At 42.5% G+C, this 17,355-nt stretch overlaps 1 protein-coding gene across 2 annotated transcripts in view; it reads left to right on the top strand.

The window, feature by feature from the left end:
* Positions 1 to 3,531, top strand: part of LOC123772184 (CDK2-associated and cullin domain-containing protein 1) — a 75,685-nt gene extending 72,154 nt beyond the window's left edge. For both annotated transcript variants that reach the window (XM_045765245.2, XM_045765247.2), the window contains exon 6: positions 3,250 to 3,531. In XM_045765245.2, the coding sequence (XP_045621201.1) occupies positions 3,250 to 3,414 (165 nt within the window). In that variant the 3' untranslated portion in view covers positions 3,415 to 3,531. The remainder of the gene's footprint in view (positions 1 to 3,249) is intronic.
* Positions 3,532 to 17,355: the final 13,824 nt, after the last annotated feature.

A 17,355-nucleotide genomic window follows, 5' to 3' on the forward strand; every position in this document is an offset into this window, starting at 1 on the left:
TTTCTGTCGAACAGAACACAGAATAAGTCAACCATATAAAATAGTCCAAGTGCAGTTAACACTTTGGCTCGGTAATAACGCAGCATTGCGTAACTTTTTTACTCGAGGGTAGTCCGGTAATGACGCAGCATTGCGTGATTTCCGGCAGCAAATTGGCGACTGTTTTGGGAAGGGTGTGCCGCGGTTTTGGACATTATATGCATACACACCTGTAGGGAATTTCACTGTGAATACAATGATACAAAAATGAAAGACCTAGGACCAGAATTGAGGTAACAAAGTTGAAAAGAGTATATCCATTTTATTGCTCTTTATTAGTGCTCACTGGGTTATGCACCGTCACTTTCTCTGTTTGCTGTGGATGGACGCTGGGCTTTTGGACTTTTATATTTGCATATACTCCTGTAGGGAATTCTGTTACAAACACAATGACACAAAATTGAAAGATCTAGGACGAGATTTGAGATGTCCAAAGTGAAGAGTGTACACATTTTTTTTGCTCTTTCACACTCCTGGGTAACACGTTTTCACTCTCACTTTCTCGCCGGGCTTTTGGGCTTTATATGCATTTAGTCCTGTAGAGAATTTTATTGCAAATACATTGATACCAAATTGAAAAACCTAGGACGAGAATTGAGATGACAAAGTTGAAGAGAGTATACACATTTCGGTATGACCACTCTCTCTATTGTAATGAGAGGCGCCTTGGGGTGGTGCAGCACTCTTTCTGGTAACTTTCATCTTGGCGGCGGGTGGAGCGCGCTACTGTTTTTGACATTATATGCATATATTCCTGTTGGGAATTCTATTCCGAACACATTGATACCAAAATGAAAGACCTAGGACGAGAATTGAGGTGACCAAAGTTAAGGGACTAAAAATTTTATTGCTCTTTAGTCATGCTCCCGGGTAACATGCTCTCATTTTCTCTGTTGCAATTGGTACGCCGACCATTTGGACTTTATATGCCCTTAGTCCTATAGAGAATTCTATTGCAAACGCATTGATACCAAAATGAAAGACCTAGGACAAGAATTGAGGTGACCAAAGTGAAAGGAGTGTACACCTTTTATCGGTCCTGCGTGCTCCCGGGTAACATGCTTTCACTTTCTCTGTTTGTTGCGGCTAGTATGCTGGGCATTTGGACTCGATATGCCTTTAGTCCTGTAGAAAATTCTATTGCAACCACAATGATACCAAATAGAAAAACTTATGATGAGAATTGAGGTAACAAAGTTGAAAAGATTATACACTTTTCAGAATTACCGCGTGCTCCCGCGGAATGCCCAAACCCATCCGGGGTAGTGTGGCGCATGTGCCCCCAGAGCATCAAAGTGTTAAAAGTTCTTTTCCTCAGGTTACAGTCCTTGCACCACTGCTTTTCCTTATTCTTATATCAGATATTGATAAAAATACAAGTCAAAGCTTAGTATCATCCTTTGCAGATGTCACAAAAATCAGCATGAAAATTATCTCTGCTGAAGACATTGAAACACCTCGAGCAGATATTAATAAAGTTTTCGACTGGTCACTGATATTTAACAGTGATAAATTCCAGGTACCTGTACTCAGATATGGTAAAAATGAGGACCTTAAACATAATACAGGGTACAAAACACAATCAAATCTACCCATAGTAGGAAAACAGCACATAAAGGGAATATTATTTGGGAATATTTACAAATACATTAATACATTATAGGGAATACATTATTTGGGAATAATGATGTCTGACGACCTAACGTTTAGGGAGCATAACCAAGCAAATGTTGCATCAGCCAGAAGAATGATAGGATGGATTATGAAAACTTTCAAATCTAGGAATCCCATCACAGTAGTTGTACTATACAAATCACTTGTACTGTCCCATCTTGAGTATTCCCCCTTCAGAGCAGGAGAGATTGCTGAAATAGAGGGAATACAAAAGAACATGTACGGCATACATAGACGCGATAAAGCACTTAAATTATTGGGATCGTCTCAAAGCTCTCCAGATGTACTCACTAGAAAGGAGACGAGAGAGATATAAAATAATATACATGTGGAAAATACTGGGGGCCAGGTCCCAATTCTACTCGGTAAAATAACAACATTCTGGAGTGAATGATATGGAAGAAAATGCAGAATAGAACCAGTGAGGAACAGGAGCGCCATAAGCACAATCAGAGTACTGCATGAACATCAGAGGTCCACGGTTGTTCAACGTCCTCCCAGCGCAACTCGTCCTCTTAAAAATGTCACTTTTGGCTTGTATGCGCGCTATGGCCAAAAGTGGAAGTAATTTGAAATGAAATTGGCTCACGAAAGTGACGTACTGTCCCGTTTTCTGTTTGAGTTGTCCGGGTTACTCGGAAAGGTTAGGAGAAGAAACTTTCAATTAATGGTTTGCATAACGTTTTGAAACTTTGAGAATTTCCTGCCCACCTAACCTATCAGAGGACCCTTAACTAACTGTTCTTGAAAAAAAAATTCTAAATTTATTTTGATATTTTATATTTTCAAATTACATCCACTTTCAGCCATACGGGCAAACGGCCAAAAGCGATGTTATTTTTAAGAGGACAGGTTGCCCAGCGAGTATAAGAAATACAGGTGTACTGTATTGCTGGAACAACCGTCTACATTTTTAAGAGAAAGAGATAATTTTCTCCAAGGAGTGCTGGGCTAACCGGGCTGAGTGGAAAAGTGGGCCTGCGGGTTGTTCCAAGCAACATCCTAGTGAATCAAGCACACACAAGTCAACTTCTGAAGTAGAACAACTCCCTGAACCCCCATCAAGCAGGTATCAAGCAGGTAACAGACACAGACAACATACACAGGCGCACACATACACAGACAGGGAAAGAAGGAATTGGGGCAAGAGGTGGGGGGGGGGGGGGGGGGGGAATATTAGAAGAGAGGAAAGGAGAAAGATGATATTTGAAGAGAAGAGGAGAAGGAAGTGAGGAGAAAGTTGGGGAGATTTGAAGAAGAGGTTGATAAGAAAAGATAAATGAGATGGGAGAGACCCAGTCACAGCTGGGCATGTCCCCCCCCCCCCCCCTCCCCCTCCCACCAGGACAGTATATGAACACAGTGAGGGATACCAGAGCAGGTTTTTAACCTTTATAAGAAAGGTAAAGTTATATTGCGAATTGAAATAAGATTATTTGCTTCAACATTTCCAATGTAACTTGAAATTTCAGTATTTAATGTGCATTTGCTGCAATAAAGTATGTCCCCTGAAGACATTAAACATTCTTCTTGCAGGTGTTTGCACAATACATTCCTGGTGTTCTTCCCACCATGCGTGAACATGAGTTACCTGGTTACATTAATGAAACTCAAGAACTACAAGCATCTCTTAGGCAGTCCTGGGTCAGTTCAAGTCCTCGGGGAAAGAAGCGCTGTTTGGATGAAGAAATGCATACATAGTATCCTACTTTTTTATAGATTTAAATTAATAATTCCAGATGTCCAAGTGCAATTCTGTTGTACATTCTTTAGATTTTTACTTGTCTTCATGGTTAAATAAAAATATATTAATTTTGATATGTTTTTAGATATCCTACACAAAATAATAGAGGATTGCTATAGCTGAGCAGTCCGATTCCAGGACACCTCCACCAAGTCACTATGACTCACTGTGCCTCGCCCAACACACACTTTGGGCCTTTGGCATTTATATATATACAGTGATAACTTGGTTTTCAATTTTAATCCGTTCTAGAGACAGCTCGTAAACCGAAAATTCGCAACTCGAAACTAATTTTCCCATAAATAATGTAAATTGAATTTATCTGATCCACACACCAAAAAATATTATCTTAAAAGTACATTTTATACAGAATACTACTCATATTTTTCATACACAAAACAATAGGGGTATTAATATAAACCATAAATAAAATAAGTGAACATTTAACTGTACTGTACTTTACTGAGGACGTATGGGAGATAATGAGGGAGGGAGGAGCGATGTTGGTGTATGGGGAGGGTGAGGAGGTGGGGGGGGGGGGGTGGGAGGTGGTGAGACCATCCCCTGCTCACCTTAAATGCTTTTATATCTGCATCACTGGTTCCAGATATTCCTTTCACCCATTTCACTGCCTCTGTTATGTGGCAGCCAGTCAGAGGCAGTCAGTCAGTCACATCATGTCAGTCAAGCATTCAGTCAAGACCAGTCACAGGCAGTCATAACCAAAGACAGTCAAGCATTCATTGTTGTCGTAGCAACTGGTCAAGCATTTATGGTCAGTCATGCATTCAGAGTCGCAACCAGTCAGCATACAATAAGTTTAGTGTCAGGCGCTCGGGGAGTCTGCCTCCCGATCTATCAGCTGGTTGCAAGGAAGCCCACCGGAAGCCCACCAACCAGGTAACCAACCAGGTATTAATACCGTCCATATAGGTGGGAGGGGGGGCCAGTGTGGAGGATGAGGTAATGGAGGTTGCGGGGAGGGTGCGGGATGGGGAAAGGAAAGGAAGGAAGGAAAAGGTGTGAGGGGATGGGGGCTCTTTGGGAGGGACTGGGTGTGACCAGTTCCTGTGTTAGTTCTAGCCAGAAGCTCAGCCACTCGTGCCACTGCCTCTGCTACCCACCCACTCTACCAACCATTCTGCTACTCATCTGCCCACCCACTGTCTCCTGACCCCCCCTACTACCCACCCACTCTGTGAACACCCTGCCACCCACCTCCTTAGTCTACCATCTGCCACACTCCCTTGTTCTGCTGCCTGCATGCGAACTATGCCACTCTGCCAACCATCTCAGTACTGCCCACCTGCACACACTGATATCTGCCTGACCATTGCTGCCTGCCTATCCACTGCTGCGCACCCTGCTACTCATCTATCCACTCTATCATCTGCCCACCCACTTGCCCTCCACATGTTCTTCCCTTACACGATTCTAGGGCTTCTAGGTTCTAGATTCTAGGGGGGAGCCGGTCGGCCGAGCGGACAGCACGCGGGACTTGTGATCCTGTGGTCCTGGGTTCGATCCCAGGCACCGGTGAGAAACAATGGGCAGAGTTTCTTTCACCCTATGCCCCTGTTACCTAGCAGTAAATTAGTTACCTGGGTGTTAGTCAGCTGTCACGAGCTGCTTCCTGGGGGTGGAGGCCTGGTCGAGGACCGGGCCGCGGGGATACTAAAAAAAAAAGCCCCGAAATCATCTCAAGATAACCTCAAGATAGGGCTAGTGTTTCTAAAAGATTTTCTTTCCTGTCCCCCCCTCCCGGCCTCCCCATCCCACTCGCCTGCCATTTATCCGGCCCTCCCACCATCCATCCATCCACCCATCCAGTCTCTTCACCATCCATCTATCCAGTCCCCCTCACCATCCATACCTTACGGTTACCTTCCGATGATTCCGGGGCTTAGCGTCCCTGCGGCCCGATCCTCGACCAGACCTTCTCGTTGCTGAACTGGTCAACCAGGCTGTTTGACACGGTTGTTCGCAGCCTGGTTGATCAGGTATCCTTTAGAAATGTTTTTAAAGTTCTCTTGAACACTGCAATGGGTTGGCCAGTTATAACCCTTATGTGTAGTGGAAGTATATTGAACAGTCTCTGGCCTCTGATGTTGATAGTTGTGAGAGTATGATCTCAGTCTCCCACAGATGACTTAAATGGCTCATTGCAGTGCACAAAGCCTATCTTTTATCGCAGATGGAAACTGTAATGTTGGGTGTTCCAGGATGCCCACATATTCAGGAATACTTGCATCATACGGAGGCCGCCTTATGTCCAGGCAGAAAGTAGATAAAGGAGAGTTAAGCAATTGTGCCATAGCAAATCAGTCAGGAAGTACACATCTTGAAGGTGCCAGGCATGAGAGAGAGGATGCCAGCGAGGCGAGAGGTAAGTTCTGACCCCTGGGGTCAGTCAATCGACGTGATGAAGAATAACAATAGTGACATGGTCATGACGTCACTTCTACCAATCGTGTAACAATCAATATCATTGGTTCCGGCACCTTCGCTGCAACGCCATTGGTCACTTGGTAGACCTGGTGTTTGTGCCCCGAGGTAGAATGCAGCTCTTTGTAAGGTTATTCTCGTGAGGAACTTCGTATGTGGCTGACATATCTTCTGTCTATCGGCCAATAGACAGAACATCGTCCATTCCTCACCGTCAAGTTAAACAGCATTCTGCTCAATATACCAGTGCTCGCCCAGAATTGTGACCGTGACTATATTGTTTAGAAATCGTCTAGAGTGACAAAAGTCTGCGAATGACAAGAGAGAAACAGACTGGTATCAGGTAACAACTGTGAGATTGAGATCGCCTGTAACTCGATGGTCCAGAGTGAACCAAGTGCTGCTGCCTAGGTAATCTGTGTGTGACTTTACCAGTGTACCTGCATGGTACAATGTAACCGTAACTGCCGCCGCCACTCAGCCCAGAGTGTGTGTCCAGCTACCAATCACCCTGCCTCACTGTACTTAGTGACGTCACCACCTGTCACACCCTTACTCACGTGCTAGTGCCATCAGGGGGCATGTGTGTCTGTTAGACATACAGCATGCCCTCCTACGAGTACCCTGCCGTGTCAAGTATAGTAGTGTTGGGAAAGCCTGTCATCAGTGTTCTCACGTCGTAACGAGTGAAACCAGCTGTCAGGCCACCTACGAGGTCTTGCATGAATGTGCATGAGGCAATGGGAGAGGTAGCCTACCTGTAAGTACAGCTACAAGATCTTGTTCCTTTATTAAGTGTCTGTCTGTGTTGATCTGAGTGGTCAACCACAGTTTGACCAGTCAGTTCTTACCACATACCTGACACAGGTATAGGTGGAGACCAAGACACCTGACAGTGTATGAGTGTTCATCTGTGTGGTATCACAACATTACACTCGTCTGTGAATGTGAGCTTCACGTACACTACACATTTAGTTATTGTGTGACATAATTATTGGGCATGATTATTGCCTGTACCATTGACAGTGTCATTGTTAATTTGTTGTGTATCCTCATTGCCAGAGTATCCTGTTGGAACTCCTGTGACCCTTTGCACACCGGCAGTTAGGTTTGCCGTGTTAGTGATTGGCTGTCACTTGTGTAAAGTTAGGTGTTTCTCCACGAGTGGATCAGAATCGATTAGACGTCAAGAGTCTCACTAATGCGATAATGGTCTTGCTGACGCCAATCTAAAGTAAATCAAGCACCCATTGTATTAGTAGTTATGTTGGGTATTAAACTACTGTTAAGCATTATGCGGTGTTTCTGTTGAACCACTTCTGAATACTGTACCACCATTACATTACTTAAACTTTCAGCCCCCAGGTGTCTTCAACACCGCGTTGCCTATTATTCACTAAACTATAAATGTGATGAGGACCGTAAAAGTCCCTTAAAGTGTTTAAAGCATTGAGGAGATTCCAACGACCAACGTGGATCAGGACCAGGTGAGGCTAGTCTGAGAGGAGATCATCAAGGACTCTTACTCGACCTTGCTCCCAGGCCCTGTACGCTTGCTTTAGTATTTTCTCTGCTTGATTCAAACAGCTTCGTGAAACGTCTGCTATATGCACATTGGTGACGTTGCACGCATTGCAGTCAGGAAAGCAAAGTAGAAAACCTCACAACAGTTCTCCCTCAGAGTACCTATTGCACTTCTGCTTTTCAACGGTACCATGCCTTCTGGTATCATGTGGTGTTATTTGTGTGTGCAGGATTGGGACCAATCCCTCTTGGGACCAGTTGCACTAATGTCCCACATAATAAAAGTATTTGAGAAAGTGATCAGGAGTCAGGTCACTAGATTCATGGAAACCAATGACCTCCACAATCCAGGCCAACATGGATTTAGAGCAGGAAGATCATGCCTCTCACAGCTACTTGACCATTGACAAAATCACCGAGGCATTAGAAGAAAAACAGAATGCAGATGTTTTATACACAGACTTTGCAAAGGCATTCGACAAATGTGACCATGGAGTGATTGCACACAAAATGACGTCAATGGGTATAACTGGTAAATTAGACGCTGGATACTCAATTTCCTGTCGAACAGAACACAGAGTAACAGTCAATCAAGTAAAATTGAGTCCGAGCACAGTTAAAAGCTCTGTATCTCAAGGTACAGTCTCATTCCTTATTCTCATATCAGATATAGACAAACATACAAGTCACAGTTTTGTGTCATCCTATGCAGATGATACAAAAATCAGCATGAAAATTACCTCTGCTGAAGACATTGAAAAACTACAGACAGACATTAACAAAGTTTTCAATTGGGCAGCAGAAAATAACATGATGTTTAACAGTGATAAATTCCAGGTACTCAGATACGGCAAAAATGAGGATCTGACACATAATACAGGGTACAAAACACAATCGAATGTGCCCATAGTAGGAAAATAGCATGTCAAGGATTTGGGAATAATAATGTCCGACAACCTAACATTTAGGGAGCATAACCAAGCAAGTATTGTGTCAGCCAGAAAAATGATAGGATGGATTACGAGAACCTTCAAGTCCAGAGATCCCATCACAATGGTTGTACTCTTCAAATCACTTGTGTTGTCCCGTCTTGAGTACTGTTCAGTACTCACTTTCCCCTTCAGAGCAGGAGAGATTGCTGAAATAGAGGGAATACAGAGAACATACACGGCACGCATAGACGAGATAAAACACCTAAATTATTGGGATCGTCACAAGGCTCTCCAAATGTACTCACTAGAAAGGAGACGAGAGAGATACCAAATAATATACACATGGAAAATACTGGAGGGACAGATCCCAAATCTGCACAGTAAAATAACAACGTACTGGAGTGAACGATATGGAAGAAAATGCAGAATAGAACCAGTGAAGAGCAGAGGTGCCATAGGCACAATCAGAGAACACTATAAACATCAGAGGTCCGCGGTTGTTCAACGTCCTACCAGCGAGCATCAGAAATATTGCCGGAATAACTGTGGACATCTTTAAGAGAAAACTAGATTGTTTTCTTCAAGGAGTGCCCGACCAACCGGGCTGTAGTGGGTATGTGGGCCTGTGGGTCGCTCCAAGCAACAACCTGGTGGACCAAACTCTCACAAGTCAAACCTGGCCTCGGGCAAGGCTTGGGGAGTAGAGGAACTCCCAGAACCCCATTAGGCAGGTATCTAGTATTTTCCACGTGTAAATTAGTATGTATCTCACACCTGTGCTCAAGAATACAGATTTAGGCATTTTAGTCGTTACCAATAGTTTAGATGTTTCACCGAGTGGATTCTGATTCACCCAAATCCTATACGGCACACATATACGAGATAAAACACCTAAATTATTGGGATCGTCTTAATGCTCTCCAAATGTACTCTCTAGAAAGGAGACGAGAGAGATACCAAATAATATACACATGGAAAATACTGGAGGGCCAGGTCCCAAATCTACACAGTAAAATAACAACGTACTGGAGTGAACGATATGGAAGAAAATGCAAGATTGAACCAGTGACGAGCAGAGGTGCCATAGGCACAATAAGAGAGCACTGTATAAACATCAGAGGTCCGCGGTTGTTCAACGTCCTCCCAGCGACTATAAGAAATATTGCCGGAACAACTGTAGACATCTTCAAGAGAAAACTGGACTGTTTTCTAATAGAAGTTCCGGATCAGCCGGACTGTGATGGGTATGTGGCCCTGCCGGCCGCTCCAAGCAACAGCCTGGTGGACCAAACTCTCACAAGTCGAGCCTGGCCTCGGGCCGGGCTTGGGGAGTAGAACAACTCTCAGAACCCCATAAAGCAGGTATCAAGCAGGTATTCTAGCAATAAAGGATCTCTACACACGCTCCAGGGCAGTAATTTCTCCAGCTTTGAAAGGGGCTGTCATTGTGTGAAAGTATTCCACTCTAGAGAGCACTAGCGACTTAAAGAGTATCAACATTGGTATAGCATCTCTAGTTTGAAAAGTTCTTGTTATCCAACCTGTCATTTTTCTTGCAGTTGTGATGTTTATTGTGTTACTTAAGGTCTTCCGACATGAGTACCTGTACACCCAAATCCTTTACATTGCTGTTTCGTTCTATGTTATGTTTTGACTGCGTCTTGTACTTGGTTTTGGTTTTTATATACTCATTTTTTCCGTATTGCAGGAGCTGGCACGTATCTTCACTATATACCATATTATTTTCTGTAGTCCATTGAAAGACCAGATTTACATCTGATTGGAAGTTTGTTGTCCCCTATGTTGTCTACTCTCATAAAAATCCTAGTGTCATCTGCAAAGGATGATTCGGTACTATAGATTGTGTCCTTGTCTATGTCCGATATGAGGATGAGGAAAAAGTATTGGAGCAAGCACAGTACCCTGAAGGACTGAGCTCTTCATAGTGATGGTCCGGATTTGATTTTGTTGACTTACACATTGGGTTCTGTTAGTCAGCAAATTGTAGATCTATCTGCCTATTTTTCTGGTTATTACTTTTGAACGCATTTGTGTGCAATAACACCATGGTCACATTTGTCGAGGGCTTTTGTGAAATCTGGGTAAATTACATCGGCGTTTTGCTTGTCTTCTGTGGCATCTAAGGCCATGTCATAGTGATCCAGCAACTGTGACGGGCAAGAGTGCCCTGTTCTGACATAATGTTGTCCATGGTTATGGAGATACTGTGATTCCTTGTATTTTGTGATCTTACTTCTTAATACTCTTTCAAAGATTTTTATGATGTGTAAAGTTAGTGCTATCGGTCTGTAATTTTTTGCCTCTGCCATATTTTCTCCTTTATGGAGTGGTGCTATCTCTGCTGTTTTTAGTATGTCATGGATAATGCCGGTATCTAGGATCTGTCTCCACAGAATGTGAAGGGCCTGCGATAATTTTTTTTTACAGTTCTTGACGAATATGTAGTTCCAAGAGTCAGGACCTGGTGCAGAGTGCATAGACAGCATACTGTCTATGGCTTTTTCAAAATCTAGTGGGAAAAGGGTGACATCTGATGATTTGATCATAAGATTTGATGATGTCATCACACGCATGAAAAATTAATTTGTGTTATCGATCTGTATTGGGTTCAGTGGCTCGCTGAAAACAGTCATACTGAATCCTCAGTATTTCGCTCCTTTTTTTGTTTTCATCTGCGAAAGTTCCATCACCCTTTCGCAGGGGCCCGATACAAGATGCAGAGATTATCTTGATTTTGCATATGAGAAAAAATATTTTGGATTTCTTTCTTTCATTGATGGCCTTTTGCTCTCTTTGTTTCTCTTGGATTTTGTAGCTTTAATTCAAGCTTTCTATTTCTTCATCTGTAGAGGGAATGCGGTCCCAGTCTGCAATTTTTTTTTTTTTTTTTATAGGGGTGTGCAGTTTGAGCATGTTTCTAGAGCTACTGAGTTTATTTGTTCCAAATGGTTTGCAAATTCTAGCTGTTCTTCCCCTCTTATTTCTATGAGGTATTGGTTTAATTGCCCCAAGTTAATCTGTTTATTATTAAAATTGAATTTGCTGAAATCTCCTGCCCTGGAAATCGGTACTGGTTGTGCAGGTCTGCTCCCCATGCTTGTCAGAACTTCAATTAGGTTGTGATCAAAGTAGCAGGTATTTGTAATCGTGATGTTCCTGATGAATTCATCATTATTTGTGAAAATGAGGTCTAGCATGTTCTCTTTTCTAGTTGGGTCTACTATTTGCTGGTTTAATGCAAATCTGTCGCACATCCGTAGCAGGTCATTTGCATGTGACTGTTCATTTAGGCTACTTCCCGGTATTCTCTCTTATATAACAATAAATAGGGAACAATAATAATAATAATAAATAGAGAACAATAATAATAATAATAATAGGGAACAATAATAATAATAAATAGGGGGAACAATAACAATAAACAGGGAACTTACAAACATTCCATGGGAAACTGTTCTATGGAATAAAATCCTACAGAAGGAATAGAAAAACTTTCTTCGGAAGTATAGCAAGTCTGTCTCGAACTAATGTTAAGGACTACCTTACGGGTAACTATCTGGAGTGTCTGTACCTAACGCTCGCTAATTCTACTGATGTTAATGAGATAATCCTTTCTCTTAAAACAAAGTCGAGTGCTCTTGCTGAGATACCAACTCTAATTTACAAAAAAATAACTCCAGATTTCTAGCTCCTGCCATTGCATTGCTCTTCAACGAATCACTTGAATTCCAAACCTTTCCGGAAATTCTAAAAAAAAAAAGTGAGAGTAACCCCAGTCCAAAAATGTGGTGATCTCACTGATGTCAATTTCAGACCTATATCAATTCTGCCAACTTGTCAAAAATATTTGAAAAGCTAATCTACAAGCAGCTTTACTCTTATCTAGCCAAACAGAATATACTTAGATCTTGCCAATATGGTTTCAGACCCCAAAAAGCATTTTTTTTCTACTACAAACGTGGCCACACAGTTACAATGCTAACCAGAATATATACATTTTCTTCTGTCCGCCATGGACATGGTTAGAAATGTGTTAAACATATAGTTCAAGGGTTTATTGAACAATCAACCACAGAAGGTGATTCGGTGCTTTTAAAATGCTAAGCTAACCTACCAAACTGTCCTCTTAAAAAGAACGTCGCTTTTGGCCGTTTGCCCGTATGGCCGAATATGGACATAATTTGAAAATGAAAAAAAAATGAAAATAAATTTGGGATTTTTTTTTTCAACATCAGTAAGTTAAGGGTCCTCTGATAGGTTAGGTGGGCAGGAAATTCTCATAAAGTTTCAAAACGTTATGAAAAACGTTAATTGAAAGTTCCTCTTCTAAGCTGTCCGAGGAGGGCTGGACGACTCAAACAGAAAACAGAACAGTACGTCACTTTTGTGAGTCGATTTCATTTCAAATTACGTCCAAATTTGGCCATAGTGAGCATACGAGCCAAAAGTGACGTTATTTTTAAGAGGACGGGTTGAACCTACATACATAAATACATAGATACACAGATTTACGTATGCCCTACATAAAGTGTTCGATGTGTCTTTTACATAGTGTCATTAATGTGCATTTACAATGGTGAAATGTAATTCTGATCAGCTTCCATATATACTTTATACACATAAATATACATACACACACACATGCATTCACATACATTTGTCTCTTTTACTCTGACAGGGTGAGATAGCTGATAGAGAAACTAGTGTGCAATTAAGCACTTAATCACTGAAGGTGATTAAGGTGCTTTTACAAGCTCAGATTATATAGTTACATCACATACATACATTGTATAATTGATACATTACATGGTTAATCTTGGGTACGAGTCCAATATATCATCGTGTTCCAGTACTCATATAGTAATTACACAGTTCAGCATACCTTAGCCCAGGAGGGCGAAAGTCAGTCAGTATGGGACATTCTACAATATAATGTTCATGAGAGTGCATGTTTTCTCTTTCACAAAGTTGATATATTGTGTACTCGACATTTGGGTTTTGAGAAAGCTGCCAGATACGTCTATATCCCAGGCGTATTCTGGCCACTATAACATCACATTGCCGGGTTCTTGTTCTATTAGTCCCATATGTGAATGTCTCCTCACGATATCTATCATAATATTTAATGCTACAACTCTTCGGTCTGTGTGAATTTGTTAGGTCGGTGAGATCTTCATTAGATATTTGTTTAAGTATTCTCTTTGTCACTGCTAATGAAACACCCATTTTCTGATCAGGGGGAGAAAGATACTGGCAGTATGGGGCTTTAAATTTATTGAAGATTAAATTCTGCAGAACATGTAAATATATAAAGTTTCAAATATATAAAGTAAGTAAATATATAAAGTTTATATTAAACACGTTTTATATTATAGACTTATAACAAAGTTTATATTATATTAAACTTAATATTGAACATGTAAATATATAAAGTTTCAAATATATAAAGTAAGTAAATATATAAAGTTTATATTAAAATATATAAAGTAAATATATAAAGTAAGAATTAACAGTAACAATTCCAAGTCCTCGGACTAGATTTAACTTAAAAGGTACACCCGTAGTAAGTATGAGACCTTAGCCTATAGTGACATGGAAACTAATTCTGCAGAAACCTAAAGGTTAACTGGTACTAGAATTAAGGCCGAGTGCAAATGTGTAGTAATTATATAACACTAGGATATAACAGGCAGGACACAAAGAATAACTAATAAGTGAGAGACCACATAACACGTAATGTACCCGGCCAAGAGGCCGTAAAAGACCTAATGAATAAGGAGAAGGGGTGTGACTACAAGTAGGGCTTACTAGCACCTAGACTGGGCAAAGTATTAGCTGCGGACAGCGGGACACTTGGGGACCGGCGCTGCACCCCCACCGCAGGCCAGCGGCCGGACCCCCCCCCCCCCCCCCGAAGGGCGAGTGCCAGCTGGCCGCGTGAGGCACTCAAAGTGGCAGAGCAACAACGTCCCGTCTGACGTAGGATGTGAGAGCACTACTCTTCCACCTGCCGACTGCCATTATTTCTGATGTGGCGAGCCCGTCCCGAGACGGCTGGGTGCGGGGCGTAGTCATCTGGAGGCAAGCCTAGCGCCGAGAGGCAGCGCGTAGGATCCTGGAGAAATCTCGCCTGGTGACAGGAGCGCTTGTAGGATCTGTGCTTGTAGGATCCGAAGAGTGTTGATTCCTGACCATGTAAGCGATACCTGGTCCAGTCGGAGCGTGCGTCGATTTTTTGTCACGTAGATCACCTCCCCCGGGCTGAAATATATAATGCAGTAAGGGTGGGCAGAAGCGGCATGCAGTGTTATCGTGACAGGCAAGGGCACAGACGAGAGGGAAACACTAGCTGAATCAAAACGGAGACGAAAAACGGGGGGAGGGAGCCCGGCAGCAGGAATTAAGAGATTCCTTAATTAACAATCCTGGATGAATAAAGAGTTTTCCGAATAATTATACTGTAGCAATGAAGGGGGCTAACAATTCTAAGAATCTTCCAGCAAACGGAAGGGGGGAAGTACCTTTGCTAAGAGCAAAGGTGGGGGAAAGCCAGCAGGAGAACAGCAAGGAAGCACAAAGCAACTATAACAGGGGTAATACGAAACACTATAAATCTTGAATATAAACAATATATATACCAAGAACGGGTATATACAACAAAGCAATATATACATAAACAATAAAATGGAGTAAGAACCAATTCTTAAAGCCAAATCTATAACATGCTTGTGTCCTAAGCGGATGTAGAATGTGAGCGGGGAACATTACCCTTGGTCTCTATCCCATCTCTGCCTCCAGACGGGTGATAGGGCTGGATAGAAGCCAAGGAGTCTGCCTTAAGTGGCCGCTGAGTGTAGTCTTGTGTTATCAATGAGCGTCTGCGAGCCGCAGCTAGTACGCCGTGAACTTCGGCTACATCTTTTAGAACAGGAGCAAAGTGAAATCGACGGCAGGGAACTGTCATCCAGTAACTGTAATAAAGATAATAATAAGAATACAATGTCGTAAATAATCGTACAATGTAAGAATACAATGTAATATCGTAAATAACCGATGACGGCAAGTGCCGCAGAATGGAAGAAATTAAGAAAGCAACGCCAAACCATAATAACAATTTATATTTTTAATAAAATAATACTGGAATGACAGTAACGATACGGAATAATATTAATACTACCATATAGCCCAGCAAATAAAGGGAAGATAATAGTATTAACGTAGGCCCTGGGCGGCTGCATCCCGGCGCCGCTGCGTGCGTTGCAATGGTGATAAGAGGAATATCCGGCTCGCGTTCTCTTCCTCGCCGCAGTAGGGTAAGGAGGGGGGGAGGGGGGGGTTCCGGCTTGTCGTGGCTGCGAAAAAAGGGAACAGAAGAAGCCGACGTTGTGCGCCAAGCGGGCAGAGCGCAGGGGAAGGAATAGCGGTTGGAGGTAAGGGCCCCTAACCTAATGATAGATGAGGTAAAATTAAATAGAATACTATTACGTAGTAGGAAACAACAATGGCGAAGGAACAAGAAGAGTAAAATAGCCCAGAAGGCCGGATGGCCAAAGAACGTTAGCGACCGTATGGCCAACAGCATGCTGGCTGCTGCTGGCCAACAACATGCTGGCCGTCATCATGCTAACTGACTGGCTTGAGCTTGCCGAAAGGAAGGCCGAATGGCCAGTTTTTGCATGACACCGTGCGCGAGGCCATGCTAAAATTCTCGGTAGCATTCCAAAAGTATCTTAATGTACTGTCGATACGAAGAAGAATGGGTGGTCAAATATAATGCACAATATTTAGAATATAGAATGAGGGAAACGAGTGTAATAGGACGAAATAACCGGAGGAAAAAAAGTTGGGGGGGGGGGGGTGACCCCACCCGAATGCACTGCAACTAGCGTACCCTAGCTGAAATTAACTTAAAGGCACAGAGGCAAAGGAATAGATTAATACAAATACTAATTGAAAGTCCCTTAATATAACCAATTGAACGTGAAACTTAAGCAAAGTGTAAATTGCGGGAAAAATTTGCCGTAATAAATACAAATCAAATTGCGAGTCCAACAATAACAAATTTAGCAGATAAGCAGACGTAGGAGGAACCAAGGGGACGTTTCCCACAGGCGAGCCCGCACGGCTGGGGGGGGGGGGGGGTCGGAAATGACAGAGGGCCGAAGAGAAGTTAACGTCGCCGAGGCGCGCTGGACGGCACACAACCCGGGCTGAGAAAGGACATAGGCCCAAAAGCGAGAGGCGATAACGTAGAATGGGATGGAAGAATGCGGAAGTAAGAGGGCGAGACCGAGTAACAGGGAGCCAGGGGGGGGGGGCAACCGATAAGCCGCGGCTCGCACACCGCTGGCCATACCTAAACATACCTAGACAGGAAGGGGAGAAGCATACAAGTAACCCAGCAAAAGACTAGTAATTAGTAATTAGTAACTCTGCAAATAGCACATCCTGGCTGACTTTACTTAATAATTTACTTAGTAACTCTGCAAATAGCACATCCTGGCTGACTTTACTTAATAATTTACTTAGTAACTCTGCAAATAGCACATCCTGGCTGACTTTACTTAATAATTTGCTTAGTAACTCTGCAAATAGCACATCCTGGCTGACTTTACTTAATAATTTACTTAGTAACTCTGCAAATAGCACATCCTGGCTGACTTTACTTAATAATTTACTTAGGAACTCTGCAAATAGCACAGCCTGGCTGACTTTACTTAATAATTTACTTAGTAACTCTGCAAATAGCACATCCTGGCTGACTTTACTTAATAATTTACTTAGGAACTCTGCAAATAGCACATCCTGGCTGACTTTACTTAATGACGTAAGGCAAGGAAAAATGAGCAAACATACTGAACACAGCAACGCAAATTTAAACATGCGACATGAGCAAAGCATCAACTGTCGGAGTAAATTAAGGTAGGCTGTTTGGGAAAAAGAATCCGTGGTAATCTGAAAGCAGGAGGCATGTTA

Source organism: Procambarus clarkii, chromosome 69 (assembly GCF_040958095.1).
Source record: "Procambarus clarkii isolate CNS0578487 chromosome 69, FALCON_Pclarkii_2.0, whole genome shotgun sequence".
NCBI classification, from domain to species: Eukaryota; Metazoa; Arthropoda; class Malacostraca; order Decapoda; family Cambaridae; genus Procambarus; species Procambarus clarkii.